The sequence below is a fragment of the Pseudonaja textilis genome, chromosome 2, assembly GCF_049901715.1.
Source record: "Pseudonaja textilis isolate UNSWEBS1 chromosome 2, rPseTex1.2, whole genome shotgun sequence".
Lineage (NCBI taxonomy): Eukaryota > Metazoa > Chordata > Lepidosauria > Squamata > Elapidae > Pseudonaja > Pseudonaja textilis.
The window spans coordinates 236,119,333-236,137,975 of record NC_141991.1 but is presented as its reverse complement, the minus strand read 5'-3'; the positions used below and the strand labels follow the sequence as shown (position 1 = coordinate 236,137,975).

Sequence of the window (18,643 nt, the reverse complement as noted above, 5' to 3'; positions counted from 1 at the left end):
CGGATTGGCGGAAAGGGCTGTCAGGACCACCAAAGAAGCCCTGGCTAGATTCAGTAAGGATGACTGGCACCACAAACTCTCGCAGTTCCTGATGAGCCAGCACTCAACTCCTTGTTCAGTCACCAATAAGTCCCCAGCTGAGCTCCTGATGGGCAGGCGTCTGAGGACTGTATTGGACAGACTTCACCCACAATACTGCCCTGACTCTCCCCTCACTTCCACATCGGGGTTAGACATTTTATCTTACAGGAGCCAGTTTTTGCGAGGAACTTCGCTGGAGACCCCTGTGGATCCCGGGTGAGATCGTAGCTATCACCGGGCCGCGGTCGTATCGGGTCAGACTGGAGGATGGCCGTGTCTGGAGAAGGCACATAGACCAACTGCGTAGGCGCCTCAGCACCCTCACCAGCAGGGATCCAGAGCCACTAGACGAAGGGAGGCCTCATCCTCAGCCCCACATCCACATCATGCCCGGTGACCAGTTCACACCGACAACCGGTCCCGAAAGCCCGAACACGGACAGCGGCGCCCAGACGGTTGACCAGCCCGATCCAGTCTCACGGAGCACATCCCCAGTGACCAACCCTATGAGCCCCGGGCTTGCCCGAACCGAGGGGCACACTGGTGACACTTTGCCGGCTCTGTCTTCCCGGGCAGACCCCGAACGGACAGACAACGTTCCTGAGCTGCGCCGTTCGGGCGCCAACATAAACCACCGGCCTACCTCAAAGACTATGCGTGTTCGCATCTGGGGGAAGGGGTGTTATGTCCTGAGAACTCTAGGAGTTCTCACTCAGGTCCATGCACCTTGCGTGGGCGTTCTTCCCCTCCCTCATTGGTTGGTTCTCCCCAGCAGCCAGCTATAAAAGCAGGCTGCGGGGTCCAACCAGTTGCTGATTGCTGCGAGCCAGCTCCCAGGCGTGGCAAGCACGATCAGCCCTTTATTGTATAATAAAGTATTGTTGCACTCATGCTCTGGTTCAGCCTCTCTTTTCCCAAACCTAACATGGACATTCTGAGAGTTTCAGTTCAACATGTCTATAACAGGTGTCAGATTGTTGCCAGCTGGGATAAGCCACAAATCAGCTTTGCACAATTGGCCTTTGTGCATGAAATAGAAGTGCCAGTGTCTGAAAACAAGTCTGCTACTACTTGAATTGAAAGAAAAATTAGAGATGAACTATTTGTTTAAGCCACAAATTCCATTTTTATTTTTTATTTTAAAAAACCCTACCATCCTACAGATAATCAGAAATGCATAAGATGTAGTACTTGGCATACCCTCCAATAGTATTATGTCCAGCAGGCACATAGATTATAAGATACATTACTTCCAAACATATTATGGCTCTATTAGATGTTCAAATTAAAAGATTTGTCAGAAATAACTTCCTGGTTCAATGTCTAATGCTAACATTTCCTACCAATAGATTTGCATGTCCTGCTTTCTGAGGTTATATCGTATCACAGAATTTGGCAAGCTGTTTAAGTTCTGGGCATTCCCCACCTTGCAATCAACCGCAATGTTGGCTAATTATTTAACCTCATGAGATCAGGGTTGCCTTGATTTGTAAAGCATGGTATTGGTGTCTTTTTTTAAATGGTGAATGAACTTAATGGGGAGGGGAAGAATAAATTCCCTAGCTGTTGATCCACATCATATCAGAAAAACACATAGCAATCAAAGGTTGTAATACAATGAATGTTTCCCCAAAACAATTGCAGTCAAAGTAATTTAATTCTATATATACTGACAGTGGGAAAGGCTAAAAGCTTTAAATGTCTCATCGGTTCTGTTTTGTAAAATTGTATGGAAAATTAATGCTTGAAATTCCTTGTTCTCCTATTTACTTTCTATCAATTTCCTCTTTTCTATTATGTCTATTAAAGAGCAGGCCAGGGAAGTGAATTCCCCTCCCCCCCAGACTTTTTAAAGTAACTGGAAATCATAGTCATTCACCCACAAACTTTTTATCTTCAGAGGTAGTAGCAAACCACTATGATCTCAAACAAAAGTGTCAAGGAATATGAGGAAAAGCCACAGCTGCTGGAAATGCAGAAATGTGTAGGAGAAAAAATGTGAGGTCTCCAAAACACCCCAATTAATGTTGAACGTGCTCAAGAACTATATAATGCTCCTTGGCTGTTTTGGTAGGGGGGGGGAAATGATTGGACGGGGAAACGTAATGGGAAATCTTCAACAGCAAAACTTACCAGGCTATTCATTGCAGGTAGTCCTGAATTACAATTGGTCTCTTAGCACCCATTTGAAATTACAATCAACCCCAAAAATGGGAGTTATGATCCATTTCTGAGGTTCCAACAGTCGTGCCTTTCCACAATCACATGACTGAACTTTGAGCGCTCGGAAACACTGTAGAATTTATGGCCATTTGCAATGTCCCAGAGTGACATGACTGTGTTTTATAACAAATTTGCCAAAAATTAGTACTTCCAGTTTTTGGCAAAATTGTGCCCATTGTGAACCATTGGTTAGTTTAATGACAGTGGTGTTCATTTAATGACTGCTGCAAAAAAGGAGGTTTATTTTCAGACACTGGCAATCCCATTTCCTGCAAAAAGGCTGATGATACAAAGCTCTTTTGTAGCTGATCCTTTTATTACTATCAAGACATATAGTCATAATGGGCAGACTCCATTCTGGTCATATGTCAATAGTAATAATAATTGCACTTAGAATTACTGTGTTTCTCCAACAATATGGCCTCCACCAATAGGAAGGCCCAGCATGTTCAAATCAAATTAAGCCCCTCCCCCCAAATTAAGGCCTATATTAAACATGCAAAATGGGGGGGAATGGTGGTGGTGGTGGGGCTTGCTGTTAGGAAGTAGTTTTGTTGCATACTCGGATATGGTGCTGCCTGTGTTGACTTTGGCATTGGTGGGGCACTTTGTATCAGGAGACCTTCCTCCACCATTGCTTTCCCTTCTCCCTTGCTGCCGTGGCATTTAGAGCAATGCTGCGGCGTTTGGTGCAGCCACCCGCAGCCAGCCAGGGCTCCTCCCTGCAATCGGAGCCCAGCGGAGACACTCAGCTGCAGGCGCTCCTGTCCCCACCTTCCCTTCGCCTTCAAAGGCAAAGCCAATTCTTTTAAAAATGACACCCTACTACTGGTTTGACAAAGCCTCCCCTGCCCGAGAGGGCAGCCCAACCCCATGTGGGGAGGCGAATCTCCCAGGGCCGCAGAGCAGGATCGGCCCACCCCGGGAGAAGCACCCAGCTGCCATCCCTGCCTGGCGCCGGGCAGAGCAGGAAGAGCTTTGCCTGGGGTGCCCAGTGCAGCTGACAGGCAGCCCCTCCTGCCCGGCAGCAGAGCTCTCGCCAAGGCAGCAAGCACCTCCCTGCTGGACCCTATGCTCATCCAGTCAGGGCCACACCAGAGCCATGTGGGCTGGGCAGAGCCGGGAAAGCAAGCTGCAGATGTGCGCCGAAAGAGACGGGCCTACCTGAGCTTGGCTTCCTTCCCAAGTCCCTCCAACACAAACCTGAAGGGGCCACCTGGAGAGGCCGCCCGAGGCAGTGATAGCGCCCACCCATCCATGGACAGGAGGGCAAGGCAACGGCCTGTGCCGCATCCTTCTCTGAGCTGAGCCCTGCTGAGCCCGGCCTTATTTTGTGAAAAACACATTATATACCACTTTACAAGGCTTTACAGCCCTCTCTAAGCAGTCTACAGAGTCAGCATATTGCCCCCAATAATCTGGATCCTCACTTTACCCACCTCGGAAGGATAGAAAGCTGAGTTAACTTTGAGCCTAGCGAGTTTTGATCTGCCATATTGCAGGCAGCTGGCAGTCAGCAGAAGTAGCCTGCAGTACTGCACTCTAACCACTGAGCCACCATGCCTCCTACAAGGACTACCTATACTCAGGGGTGGGATTCTACTGGTTCAGACTGGTTCTATAGAACCAGTTGTTATCATTCTGCACAGTTTGGAGAACCGGCAAATCATTCCCCAGGCTGGCCCCACCCCTCTCCACCTACCCTCCCCTCCCCAACCAATCAGTCCTTATCACATATGTTCAACATTGCAAATATGCCCAACATCACTGACTGCGTTCTCTCCTACCCAGTCACTCCTTAAGGTTTTTTTTTCCCCTTTCCGATGATCAGCTGTTCCGAAGATCAGCTGTGCTGGGATTCCCCTTGCTGTCTTACCACTTCGCCCTGGAGGCTTCCCTAAGGCCTGGGAGGCAAACGGGGGTGCGCAGGGGTGTGTGTGCTGCAGCACATACCCCTCTCCCCGCACTCCTTCTTGGGCCCAAGGGAAGCCTTCTGAGAGCAAAAATGCCCCCCAGGAGGCTTCCCTGAGGCCCATGTGGCAAAAAAAAACCAGGGGCGGTTGCTGGAAAAAAGCCACGCCCACCCATCATGTGGCCATGCCCACATAGCCACACCTACAGAACCAGTTGTTAAAAAATTTGAATCTCACCCATGCCTATATTTTTATGGCAATCTGATTAGTAATATCTCACTTTGTATTCCTGATATTCACAGGCGGATGACAAATGCTTTTCATGTTGCCATTTTTCTTAGAAGATTCAAAGCTTCCATTCAGAAACAAATGGAAGGCCACCCTGAGAGACAGCAGTGGTTATAATGCAGTACTGCAGGCTAACTCACTGCTCACTCCAGGAGTTCGATTCTGACCGGATCAAAGTTGACTTCCATCCTTCCAAGATCAGTAAAATGAGGACCCAGGTTGTTGGGGGCAAAATGCTGACTCTGTAAACTGCTCAGAGAGGGCTGTAAAGCCCTGCAAAGCAGTATATAATTCTACATGCTATTGCTATCTAGTTTGGGTAATGAAACATCTGCAAGAAAACAAACCAAGCAAGGACCCCCTCATTTCAACCCTGAGCTACAAATATTCTCCTTTATTGCTACCTCAAAGTCAATCACACTTGGATTGTCCTTCATCGATTCCAGCCAATCGGTAAAGATAGTGTGCTCAGGAAAAGCTCCTTGTCTTTCCCAGGCAAGAGCTGCAGCAAACTGGGATCTTCCACCTTTGATGAAGGATATGGACTTCTCTGAGGATTGCAGAAATGAACCTGGAAGACAAATTTAACAAAGCATGTGATTGGAGCAGCAACATAAGCAGGTAGGTTCATAGCAACCATCAGAAGTAGAAACAGAAAATACTTTGTCAAAGACACTCTTGGAAATCAGGAAGAGTTAAAGTAAAACATCTTCACCTAACAATGTCCTTTTTGTGCATTTTTTGACTGGATTTATCCATTGGTGCACCAAAAAAGGCAGGATGTATTATGCTATCAAGCTTCTTCGACAGCCATTCCGACTTTGTAAAACAACAGCTTTGGCATCACTAAGAACTGTTAACAAAGCTATATGCATTCAACACAGTCGTTTGCAGAGTTTAACACATGGCCCGCAAATAAACATCTTTCCCTCCCTTTTCACCACAAGTTTCTAGCCCTCAAGCATTTTGAAAGCATCTGGAAGATTTTCTGAAAACAGAAACAGAGTATTAGAAGCTGAGGAACCAATTTCTATTTTTAGGAAATCTCATATTTTGGACTCCCACAGGAATTCATTAAAATGTACATAATATTTGCAGATCCTGGAATAGAGCCTTTTCATTTTACATTACTTGCATTTTGCTTCTGTGCTTCCTTTGTTAGATGTTTCAGAAACAAATATAGATTTTAAAGAAAAAGTCAAGATGTGCAATGCACATATAAAACAAGCATATCCTGGATCACCATTGTGGCCACTATCAACATTTTTTTAAAACTAACTTTTGAACATCCCTTCCAGTTAGTTTCCCTTTTTGAAATTATTCTCTTCATGACAAACAAAATATGCATGTTTCTTTTGACTATCTATAGATTTGACTGGCTTATAGGAAGCAAGTCCTCTGTGCTCTGCAAGTAGTCTTTGAATTATAATCATTAGTTTAGTGATTAAAAGTTACACCAGTACTGAAAAATTATGACTGGTCCTTGCACTTATGACTTTTGCAGCATCTCCATGGTCATGTGATCAAGATTCAGGTGCTTTTTAAAAAAAAGATTTGCTGTATAGTGCAGTGTTGGTGTGGTGTCAGGGGTTTCTGGTTCAATGTGTGAAGGGTGAAGGATATGTGTTTGTGTTTATTTTCATGGTCATGATGTGCACTGAAGATGATGTTTGATTTCGTTGTATGAGGTGCAATGACAATAAACTAAACTAAACTTGGCAATTGGCATATATTTACAATGGTTGCAGCATCCCGAGATCACCTGATTGTCATTTGTGACTTTCCCAGTTGGCATCCAACAAGTAAAGTTAATGTGGGAAGCTGGATTTACTTAATGGCTTTGTGATTCAGTTAACAAATGCAGTGATTCACTTAACAATCATAGCAAAAAGGGAATAAAATCAGGTATGACTTTAAAAAACCACCTAGCAATGGAAATTCTGGTCTCAATTGTGATTGTAAGTCAAAGATTATCTGTATTTAGGAGCCATGGTGCAGCAGTAGTTAGAATACAGCAGGGGTGTCAAACTCAAGGCCCACGGGCCAGATCCAGCCCATAGGGTGCCTAGATCTGGTCCACGGGGCCACCCTGGAAACAATAAAGGACCAGCCTGAGGCGCTTCTGCCAGCAAAAACGGAGCTTGTGTGGCCTCCCAAGCTCCGTTTTCACTGGCAGAGGGTTGCAGGAGGCTGTTGCAGCCGGAAATGGAGCTTGGAAACCTGTTTTTGCTGGCAGAGTGCTCAGGTCACCACAGGCATGAGTGGCATGATTAACATGAGTGATGTCAAGCTGGCCACGCCCCCTGGCCATGCCCCCTCCCCCAAGGTCAAACACAACTCTGATGCGCTACTCAATGAAAAAGAGTTTGACACCCCTGAAATACAGTATTGTAGTCTAAATCAGCTCACTGCCGGGAGTTTAATCCTTACCACCTCAGGTTGACTCAGCCTTCCATCCTTCCAAGGTCAGTAAAATAAAGACTCAAATTGTTGGGGGCAATAGGATGATTCTGTAAACAGCTTAGAGAGGGCTGTAAAGCACTGTGAAGTGATATATGAATGCTATTGCTCGTGCTAGTTTTAGATCTTTCCCCCTGAAGGATAACAAGAAATTAAAGGAGACACACGAATGTTTGAGTAAATCCTAGTGGTGTTAACATTCTTATAATTTGTCATTGGAAGCTGTTGGACTGAAATTGTAACCCTATGTTCCCAAAGGGTCATGTTTTCCTTGATAATCACCTTCATGGCGAGCAACCATACTGTTGCTTGTGCAGCTTGTTCTCACTTTCCTCTTTTTAAAACCGAAGATACGCCTGGTTGTTTCTGTTCGGATACACTCTTGTGATGCTGCCTGTGTTAAACCTTAAGAAATGAAAATTATTTCTGGAATATTTTAGCATATAAAAAAATGAATATTCCTGCTTTCTTCCTCCTCCTCCTCCCACCGCTTCATCTAAATTATATGCATTTGACATATAAGGAAGCGAGACTGAAAAATTAAAATGGCCGTTCAATTTAGAATAGGAAGAGCTGTAGACCCAAAGGACATATTCTTCTTAATTATATCTGCACATGCAGCTTTTTTTAAATTTGTGGCTGTTTTACTTTTCTGGCTTGGTTGGATATTATTGTTCCAGTTTCCCATTTCTTGTATAAGTCTTCTAAGCAACTTTTAATAGAATTATTACTTTGGGTTCAATTGGTTACTTGTAAATTGCTGTAAAAGATGCCGCACATTTGTTTTAATGAATTTTACTCTTACACGGTGTATATTTTTAATGATGAAAAAGTAGGATGCATTGTTTTATTCTTAAATGTGGTATATTAATAAGAAGCACTTGTACCATTTGCGGTTCATCTGGATGCAGTGATTATTTTAATGTAGTAAAAGACAATAAAATAACCAAGCAATGGAGACATTTCTTTCTGTTTATTTCTGCTCGTCAGTTGGGTTTGGGGTCCTCATGGTCTCTAAGACTGGACCATTTCTCTATCCCAGTAGGATCACTCTGTGAGCAGGGGTGGGCTTCAAAAATTTTAGCAAAGGGTTTTCTGCCCAGTTGCTGGGTGGGTGTGGCTATGGTGGGTGTGGCCTAGTCAGCCTCCTGCACCGTGGCCAGCGGGGTGTTTTTGCCCTCCCTGAGCTCTGGAGGCTTTCCTCAAGCTTCCAGGAGGGCGAAAACGGCCTCCTCAGGCTCCAGAGGCTCTCTGGAAGCCGGAAACAAGCCCATTTCCGGCCTTCCCGAAATTCCAGGAGGCCCATTTTTCGCCCTCCCCGAACCTCCACATGCACCCTGCACTTACCTGCATCCAAAACTCCTGTGAGAGGTGGGGCAGGGGTGGGGTGGGGCGGGGCCGGCCAGGAGTGGGATTTGAGGGTTCTCTGAACTGCACAGAATCTTAGCTAGGCGCTCTCCTGAACCTCTGCAAACCCCCAGCAGCCCACCCGTCTGTGAGGCAGTCATGTAAATCTGCCTTTTCAAATGGTCTTTCTCACAGAGAAAGCTTCCAACAACACAGATGTTATCAATAAAGGAGAATTTTGTAGCTCAGGGTTGAAATGAGGGGTCCTTGGTGCTTTCTGAACTTGGTTGTTTTCTTGTAGATGTTTTATTACCCAACTAGCACTGATGATATTACCTGGTTCGGGTAACAAGCAAACTCAGAGACCACCAAGGACCCCTCACAGATATTATCATTTTACATGCCTTCCATTTTTCCTCCATTCTCCCAGACTGGAAGTGTTTTTCAGACTTTTGGTGGAAACGCATCTTTGACTCCCTTCTCTTTTAATCCTCTCAGAATAACAGAATTGGAAGGGACCTTAGAGGTCTTCTAGTACAACCCCCTGCTTACTAAAAAAAAAAAAAAAAGACCCATGGAAAGAAAAGGATGAATTACAGCTGCATGATGAAAGGATAAGGCAACTTTTCTATTCCCAATATAGTTACTGGCCCAGTAATGGGCTCCATCTCCTTGTACTGAAGCCCATATACCTGAATTTCTCAGCTCCTCAGCGCTGTACTGATAAAGGAGGTCATATCTGCCTCCCAGTGACCCAGAGGAGTAGTAATGTGTGCCAAAATCGTCAAATATCCGGCTGTAAAGGGGATAGTTATACTCCAGGGGCAAGCTATTAAGCGCCTCTAAGAACACCTTAGATGGCTGCAGGTCTGATTCCTTCATGGTGAAGTTGGATACCGCTATGACTTTATGGATCCTAATAAATTTGGACTCCTAAAAATGAAGAAGAGAAAACATGGATGCGACTCTGATTAAAATGTTTTTTCCTAGATCCATAATATGCAATGATTGGTAATGATTATGGTTTTATCGAACCAAAATTAGAACCTCTTTATCACCTGTTACAACCAACCAAATGAGCAGCTCCATCCATATTTTTAAAAATGAGTTTATTAATGAGAAACTTTAAGTCAGCAATTTGTATCTAGGTAGCACATAGTCCCCCTGGATCCATTTTTGTGCCCCTCTAAATACATGCACACATACACACAAACATATGCACACTCTATGTCTGAGGAAATACAATATATTTCTTTTATTTGACCAATTAAGTTTTAAAACAGATACATTAGGATGTCACTGTGGGCTATCATGTTTTAAGTTATCCTGAAACTCCCCAGAAAACAAAACAAAACAAAAATATGTGTACATATTAGCTGTGCTTCTGCCTGTGACATCATTGCTATATGACTAGAAGCCTTTCCGTATGAAGTAAAATAAATACATAAAATTTAAAATAAATACATAAAATTGGCACTCCAAGCTAGAGAAAAATTGCCTTTTAAATTCTCTGCTTCATTTAATGATAGAGTTTAATATTTTTTAATCCTAAAGTTTTAAATAATATTGGTACATGGACATTCAGTCCTCCCGTATAACTCGTGTAGGGTTTTATTAACACTTAATTCAATTTACAATTCTTGGCCACACTTCTCCATGAAATATGGATGTTATTATTGTTGTTAATAATCTCTGCAGTAATAAAAGCAGTTCTTATAACTGAAAACGGTATTAAAAATCATGCTCCTATTTGCCTTCCTTGGAAATGCCATTAAGCAGATTTGTTCAAAATAAACATTCTGGAAAGTAATATGCATATGCTTTTAGTTTTAGCCACTGAGGATTCATATTGTATTCTGCACATACATAAATACTAAGACAAAGGCAGAAATGCTGAAGCATGTGTAGCATCAATAAACTTTATTGGAAGGAAGGTGAAAATGATAACCAAAAGATTCTATCAAGTCCCTTGCTTTCAAATGAGGCATCTGAATACAGGTAGTCCTCAACTTACATGCGCAATTAAGCAAGACATTTATTAAGTAGATTTTGCCCCATTTTACGATCTTTCTTGCCATAGTTGTTAAGTGAAGCCCCCTGAGATAATAGTACAGGTAGACCAGTGGTGGGATTCAAATATTGTTGCCACTGGTTCGGTGGGCGTGGCTTGGTGGGTGCACTTTGCGTGCGCGCGTGCACACACTTTGCATGTATGTGTGTGCCAAACATGCACTTTGCTCAGGGGCAGAGGCGTTCTAACTTGCCTCCTGCAAGCCTGCACTCTCCTGGTCGCTTCAGCAGCTGCCACATGGCACTATTCTGTGCCGTGCAAAGCAGCTGCGCTTCAAATTCAGCAGATAAAAGTGAGTATGGGAGCCCTGGTGGGAGGACGGGCTCAACAGCAGAGCAATGGAGAGAACCAGTTTGGTCTCAGCTGCTCATTGCTCCTACCGGCTCGCCAGACCCTGGCAGAACCAGTCGAATAGCACCACTGAGGTAGACCTCAGCTTACAACTACAATTGAGACCAAATATTTCTGTTGTTAAGCAAGACAGTTGTTATGTGAGTTTTGCTCCATTTTATGACCTTTCTAGCCACTGTTGTTAAGTGAATCACTGCAGTTGTTAAGTTAGTGACACGGTTGCTAAGTGAATCTGGCTTCCCTCTTGACTTTGCTTGTCAAAAGGTCACACAAGGTGATCATATAACTCCAGGACACTGCAAGCATCATAAATATGAATCAGTTGCCAAGCATCCGTATTTTAATCATATGACCATGGGGGATGCTGCAACTGCCATAACTGTGAAGCCAGATTCACTTAACAACCATGTTACTAACTTCATAACAACTGTGGTAGGTCATAAAATGGAGCAAAATTCCTTTAATAATTGTCTTGCTTAGCAAAAGAAATTTTGGGCTCAGTTGTGGTTGTGAGTTGAGGACTACCTGTGTACTGGTGCCTCATTTGAAAGTTGTAGGTCAGGGACTATCTGTATCTTGCTTCACCAAAGGCACTACTCTTCATTTGGATAAGTTCTTCCTGGATAAGCTTTTTACTGCACTTTTCAAACAAATACATGGGGCAGTCATTTCTGGCCACACATCTACCTTCTCATATCCCGATTGCAGGGCAGTGGTACAGTGGTGGGATTCAAATTATTTTACTATCGGTTCTGTGGGTGTGGCTTGGTGGGCATGGCAGGGGAAGGATACTGTAAAATCTCCAGTCAGAGGTGGTATTTGCCAGTTCTCTGAACTACTCAAAATTTCTGCTACTAGTTCTCCAGAACTGGTCAAAACCTGCTGAATACCACTTCTGATGTCTACCTACCTCTGACCCCACTCTCAAGTCAGGAAATAGAATGGCCCACAATGTGTGTAATCTACACCTGGAGCAGTGGTGGGATTCAAAAAATTTACTGTCGGTTCTGTTCCAGACTAGCAGGCTTGTAGCCTGCAAATCTGATCAGCCCGCTGATAACCGATCGTGATTGGTTGCCATAGACTGATGCGATTGGCCAGTAAGCGGGCTGCAGCGATTGGCCCTGCCAGAGCGGCAAGCTCAAATCGCCTTCATTGGCTGCCTAGCCTCAGCCAACCCTATATAGAGGCTGCTGCAGCGCTGGGGTTAGTTGCTCAGATCTGAAGTCACAAATAAAGAGCTGTTGTTGCTATCTGGAGTCTTGCCTCCGTTCTTGAACCGTCCTCCCAGATCTAACAGGTTCTGTGGGCGTGACTTGGTGGCGTGGCAGGGGAAGGATCCTGTAAAATCTCCAGGCAGAGGTGGTATTTGCTGATTCTCCAAAGTACTCAAAATCTCCACTACCAGAACTAGTCAGAACCTGCTTAATACCACCTCTGCAGTGGTGCTTTCAGAAAGCACGCAACTTTAAATTTTACGAGTGCTATATTTTCCCACTAAAATGTCTGTCAGGGGCATCACACTGGCGCCCCGTGAGATGGATGTGTCACGCACAGGCCATGCCCACCTCAGCTCCATGAAGGCAAAAACGTCGTGATATGTCACGTGACATCAACACGACTCAGCAAATTTGACACCCGTGCTATAAGATGATCAGATGATCTAGTGGGCATTGGTAATCACTATATACAAAAGGAGATCTGCCTTATTTGGCTACAATTCTAAAGATGTCCTGCATTTGAGAAGCCAGATGTCACCCACAGAAAATATTCTCATTTTGAAATATTTTAAATTCATTTTTAAAACAGAAATGAATAGCCTGGATAAGAAAAATAATGGTTCTCTTCCCTCACCTTGCCAAGCAAACTGCCTTTTCATGCAATTTAAAAACAATCGGCTTTGACATTTCGGGCATGCAATAACATTTGCCACTCACGCCCAACGCAGCAGGAAATTCAATACAGAAATGTTTTCTGTGTGAACAGGCTAATGAACAACTGACTTTTCCTGGTCTCTCACTTATCAGCTTCTGCAAATGGAGTCGAAAGCTAGAATGCAAACAGCCATACCTTTTTCTTTGAAGCTTGTATTGCTTCCTTGAAGGAGGAAGAGGATGTGACATGAACTTTGGTCTTCTTGGAGAACAGGAATGGGATCCCAGATCGTTTTTTGCCAGAGCCAGAGAAAGAACTACTGTGAGAAGTATGGCTTTCCAAGGGGATTAAGTCATTGTAATATTCCGAAACCACATCATCTTCTTCATTCACTACCTACAGAGAGATATAGTTACAGAAAGCTGGTTTGACAAAGGACTGAATCTTACTTCTTTAAAGGGCAATACTAGTCCCCATAGCTGGGGTTTCTAATTCACACAACTGTGTGGGTTTTTTTAAGTGTCTTTTGTGGAGAAATGTAGCTTTGGTCTTAAGGAAGAGGTGAAAAATGTGGAATGTTACAACACAGAATTACAGAGTTGGAAGGGACCTTGGAGGTCACTTAGTCCAACCCTCTGTTCAAGCAGGAAACCCTAAACCATTTTAGACAAATGGATGTTCATTTTCTTCTTGAAAGCCTCCATTGATGGGGCACCCACAGCATCTGAAGGCAAGCCATTCAGATGTGGAAAGTTGCTCAACTCTGAAAAAGTATGAAGTGTGAGGAGACACAGAACAGTTCCACCTTGACCTTGTTGTCCTTGAGAAGAGAAGTGATGGTTTTTGACAGACCATAACAATAAATCAGCAGTAAATATAAATGTCAGTTTCTTGATCTGGCCTACTTCAAAGAGCTGGCCCTTTTCATTACCTGCTTGCCTGCACACCACTCAAACTGAGGCCGAACCTGGCATGATTATAATCTCCTTTCTCTAGTTCCATTTTTTCTCCCTCCTTGTGGACAACCCATTCCATTTTTTACTTTTCATTCTGTTTCCCAGAGGCTGTCAGTACAAGGGCAAAACTCTCTTGCTGAATGTCCCTCACCCAGGATTTTTGAAAGTAGGCTGAGCCACACAAAATAAGATGGAGAGCTTCCATCCTAAGGTTTGCAAGTTGCCTGTAGCTGTTTTGATAGAATAGAATAGAATAGAATAGAATAGAATAGAATAGAATAGAATAGAATAGAATAGAATAGAATAGAATAGAATAGAATAGAATAGAATAGAATTCTTTATTGGCCAAGTGTGATTGGACACACAAGGGATTTGTCTTGGTGCATATGCTCTCCGTGTACATAAAAGAAAAGATACATTCGTCAAGAGTCAAGAATCATAAGGTACAACACTTAATGATAGTCATGGGGTACACTAAGCAATCAAATCATACTAGGAAACAGTCAATATAAATTGTAAGGATACAGATGACAAAGTTACAGTCATACAGTCACAAGTGGGAGGGGAGGGGTGATAAGGAGTGATGAGAAGGTTAATAGTAATAATAGTGCAGACTTCATAAATAGTTGGACAGTGTTGAGGGAATTATTTATTTAACAGAGTGATGGCATTCAGGAAAAAATTGTCCTTGTGTCTGGTTGTTCTGGTGTGCAGTGTTCTATAGCGTCATTTTGGGGGTAGGAGTTGAAACAGTTTATGTCCAGGATGTGAGAGGGCCTGTAATTATTTTCACAGACCTCTTTTTGACTCGTGCAGTATATAGGTCCTCAATGGAAGGCAGGTTGGTAGTAATTGTTTTTTCTGCAGTCCTAATTATTCTCTGAAGAAGACCCCACAGAAGAGCAAGAGAGAGAATATTTTGACTCCTTGGGCAAGAATTTGCTGTTCTTGTAACAGATAAAAGATATCTGAAAATGCCATTTGAATTTGCTTGGTGTATGTGCTCAGTGCAAATTAAAAACAAGCAGAGTTTCTATTGCAATGTCATAGCCATTGTTTTAACTCTTTTGACCAGGTCCTGCAGATGCTCCTAGCATTCATATTGTAAAGCATTTGTGTGTGTGTCTGTGTCTGTGTCTGTGTGTGTGTGTGTGTGTGTGTGTGTGTGTGTGTGTGTGTGTGTGATATGCATGGTATTCAGCTTTGTTCGGGTATTTTGTTTTTGTACTTTGTTCGAAGACGAACCCAATACACAAGCCTGATGATGGCAGATGAAATTCTGCCAAAACGTAAAGCCCATGCTTACAGCCAACATGCTAAATATCTTTGGGTAGGTACCTGGAAGAAAACAGACTCTAAGTTTGCAGGAAGACGATATGTTTTCCTCAAATCACTAGTCTTCACAAGTCTGCAAGTGCCTCCATTGAAAGAATTATGGAGAACTTCACCTCGATGCGTTCCTGCCAGAATATGATATCTAAGGGAAAACAATAGAAGTTTTGCATTCTGTCATGGAAAGCATCCTGGATCAGTTCCTTAATTATTCATAGCAGGGGAGGGACTTCTGTTCAAGATGGTATTTCACTGAAGAATAAATAAAGCCACACCCTTATGTGGTAACATAGCAAACAGACCGAAAGCTGATTCATTAAATTCATTAATAACTTACAGGAATCCTGGTGACCTCCAAATATTTGGCTTACAACTCCTAACATACCTAACTATACTTGCCCCACTGTCCAAGGCTGATGGGAGCTGTAGTCCAAAATATTGGAAAGGCATCAAGTTTGATAAAACTAGACTAGATCCTCCTTTTTTCCATGTTCTTATCTATCTTAAGTTCTTTTCTAAATGTCTGTCTAGAATCCTTCTTCTTTCCTTCTCGGATAACTGGTTCTAAATGAAATTGAGCATCTCAATGTATAACTATAGAACAAATGGTAATGTCTGCAGCCATGTACGGATATTAAGAAAGCCCAGATGGTTTGCAAAGTCAGGAAAGCATGGAGCAGTATAATGAATGGTCTTTATTTAAACTTGTGTTAGTTGTGTTTCCTTTTCTTTTTCATAGTTTATGCCTTTAATTCCTTTGAATTATTGCTTCTTATTCCTCTTTCCCTTGAGCACTTTAAACATGGCTTACCCAAGGCCCATTAGGCTAACACCAGGAATGCTCTCATGTTTTCTAGCACACACGGGTCGCACACGTGGGCAGTTTCTTTCGTCTGAATTATCCTCACAATCATTTTCTTCATTGCACTTTAACTTCTGGCTAATGCAGCGACCTTTTGCCAACAAAAGAAGAAGAAAAAGCATTAGAAGCCATTTTTTTAAAGAAAAGCAGACAAACAACTCTATAAGGAATGAATGCTTCTATGAAGGCCACATTATTATACAGGAAAGAAATATTCTGCATATGTAGCCTTTTTGTTATTATTGGTTAAATCTGGAGAGCCAGCAAAATTTGGGATAACTCCACAACTATCACTGAAAATATATAGAATGTGTGTGGTGAGGGGAACCATAAAAGCATATCATACTTCAAAGGAGGGGATCAAAAATTTGACAAGAGTGTCAAAGAATAAGAGCTTCTATTGGCCCTCAGCTATGGCCGATAGAAGTTCCTCCTCTATTGAAAGCTTCTCCATATATAGAGGACTTCCTGCCAGTTCCAGACTCCAGCCTGAGGTAGCTGTGCCCAAGGACTCTGGCTTAGCAGCATATGTAGAGATACAGTGCCTTCCATGCCACCAAAGTCAACACATGATGTTAATGTACTAAGCAACATTTTTAAATTGCAAAGACTGTTTCTGATATTATTATTTTATATCATTATTATCATTATCAATTGTAGAGTTGTAATTGAATGTCTTTATCTTGGATGACAAACCTCAGAGAAAAGAATGTTTCCAAGCAAATACAACTCAGGCAAACAAAGTTACTCATCTAAAGGAGGATTAGAGAGAGGAAGTAAACATATGTTGCACTTTGACTAGAGATCACTAATTGTGTTAGTTACTATACTGAACAATAACGAAAGTCAAGCAGAAACCAAAGTTAACCAATGTTGGAGGATTACTAAAAATGTGTATAAATGCAAGACTAGATTCCAATAAAGTTCATCATGAATCAGTTGATCATGATCAAACACCTCGACTGCCTTGTCATTACAACAATCAATCACTATCATTATCAATCATTATCATTATTATTATTAATCTCACAGTCAAGCAGATGTTCAGACTGGATTTGGCATTTTTGTCTACCTATTGAGTCCTTACCAAGGACCTGGGATAGGCAGATCTGGATATTTGATGGTGTTACAGATATCGCCACAGGATGGAAGCTGTTCCAAGTAAAGCTGCCTTCTGCAATTTGTCAATGCCTATGATGTTCAAGTGGTGCACCAGTTGTTTTGGGACTGCACCCAAGGCACAATTATTATTATTACCCTTGCCTGCCTTTGGCACAGTTCTATTTCTATGTCTTTGTATTTTGTTATCTTCCCCAGTTTAATTACTATTATTGTTATTATTATTATTATTTGTTCCTATTTACACTTAGTCTATAAGATACTTCTGACTGGATCTGATACTTTTAAAATACTACAATATATGTGCTGAACCCAATAACGAGACTTTTTGTAACTGATGAGTTGAGCTTCTCTCCATTTCCACGGAATTGTGTCTTAAATACTTTTCCAGATTTTTTGATATATCCCCAACCATATCAATAGGCACATTATTTCTTTCATTTTCACCATTCGCTCCAGCTATATTAGAAGATCTTTATATTTATCTATTTTTTCTACTTCTTTCCATTGAACCTTCTGTCTACAGCAACTGCTATTTGTAGGTTATAATTCTTAGTAGCATCCAATGAATCAATATGGTCACTATTTCCAAATAGTCTGAATAGCCACTTGCCAAATGTTCAACAGTCTTCTCCAGTTCTTTGCACAACCAACATTTATTCCTTGCTGGGTTTTCTGTTTTAATTTTCATTACATTTGTTCTTCACAATTGTTGAACTGCTAAAATAAGATCTTTCATTTTCTTGAATGTGTCTTTTTATAAAAAAGACACTTCTATTATCTTTTTTAAAAGCATATTATTTGTAATATTATTTGTATTTTCAATGCATTAAAATCATAAAAGGAAGAGACTACTAAGTTACCGTTTTCACAATGGAATTTGTTGCCACAGTTTGTTTCCTCCATGTTGCAAAGTTTTGTGGGAAAACACGGTCGTGACTCCACCAAAGGTTCATTGCATGGTTGACCTTTAAACTGAGCTAGTTGGGTAAAGGATCTGGTACGAAACTGAAAAACAGAAGGATAATAAATAAGTGAGGCAGAGAGTATTTTCTCCAAGTAGTTTTACAGAAGGGAAGGAAGCACCATACCCATCTTGGCCGGCCTCAAAATAAATAAATAAATTGATCAGAAAGGTCAGCAGTTTGGCGGTTCGAATCCCTAGTGCTGCGTAATGGAGTGAGCTCCTGTTGCTTGCCCCAGCTTCTGCCAACCTAGCAGTTCAAAACCTAGCAGTTCTAAAGTATGTAAAAATGCAAGTAGAAGAATAGGGACCACTTTGGTGGGAAGGTGTTCCGTGTACCTTTGGCATTTAGTCATGCCGGCCACATGACCACGGAGACATCTTTGGATAGCGCTGGCTCTTCAGCTTTGTAACAGAGATGAGCACCACCCTCTAGAGTCGGAAACGACTAGCATGTATATGCAAGAGCCAGCCTTTAACAGGATTAGACTTGTTTAGTACTTGGATAAAAGATCATGGTGCACCTAATTTTACCTGGTTAAGGAGCTTATACAGCTGCCCTGACCATCCCATCTCTTCTGGAGACCAAAATGTTAGTCCAGACAATGGTGATTTGGAAAGGCAAATAAACTTCTGAGATGGCTACTTCTGAAACAGACATTGGGTCTATTTCCCTCTTCCTTTCCAAACCCATCTGCAAAATCTGAGTATTTCATGGGAAAATAGATTACTTGCTGTTCTGGATTGGGTTATGGGGACAACCAATGTTATTTTGGGGATGAGATTAAAATAGTTCCTTGT

General features: G+C 42.3%; 1 protein-coding gene across 2 annotated transcripts in view; it reads right to left on the bottom strand.

The window, feature by feature from the left end:
• Positions 1-18,643, bottom strand: part of LOC113446438 (complement component C6-like) — a 53,038-nt gene that overhangs the window by 26,361 nt on the left and 8,034 nt on the right. For both annotated transcript variants that reach the window (XM_026716091.2, XM_087927351.1), the window contains exons 4-10: positions 17,742-17,886; positions 15,709-15,850; positions 14,904-15,042; positions 12,805-13,005; positions 9,005-9,245; positions 7,248-7,370; positions 4,910-5,076 (exon numbers count right to left, since the gene is read on the bottom strand). In XM_026716091.2, coding sequence (XP_026571876.2) covers positions 4,910-5,076; positions 7,248-7,370; positions 9,005-9,245; positions 12,805-13,005; positions 14,904-15,042; positions 15,709-15,850; positions 17,742-17,886 — 1,158 coding nt within the window. The remainder of the gene's footprint in view (positions 1-4,909; positions 5,077-7,247; positions 7,371-9,004; positions 9,246-12,804; positions 13,006-14,903; positions 15,043-15,708; positions 15,851-17,741; positions 17,887-18,643) is intronic.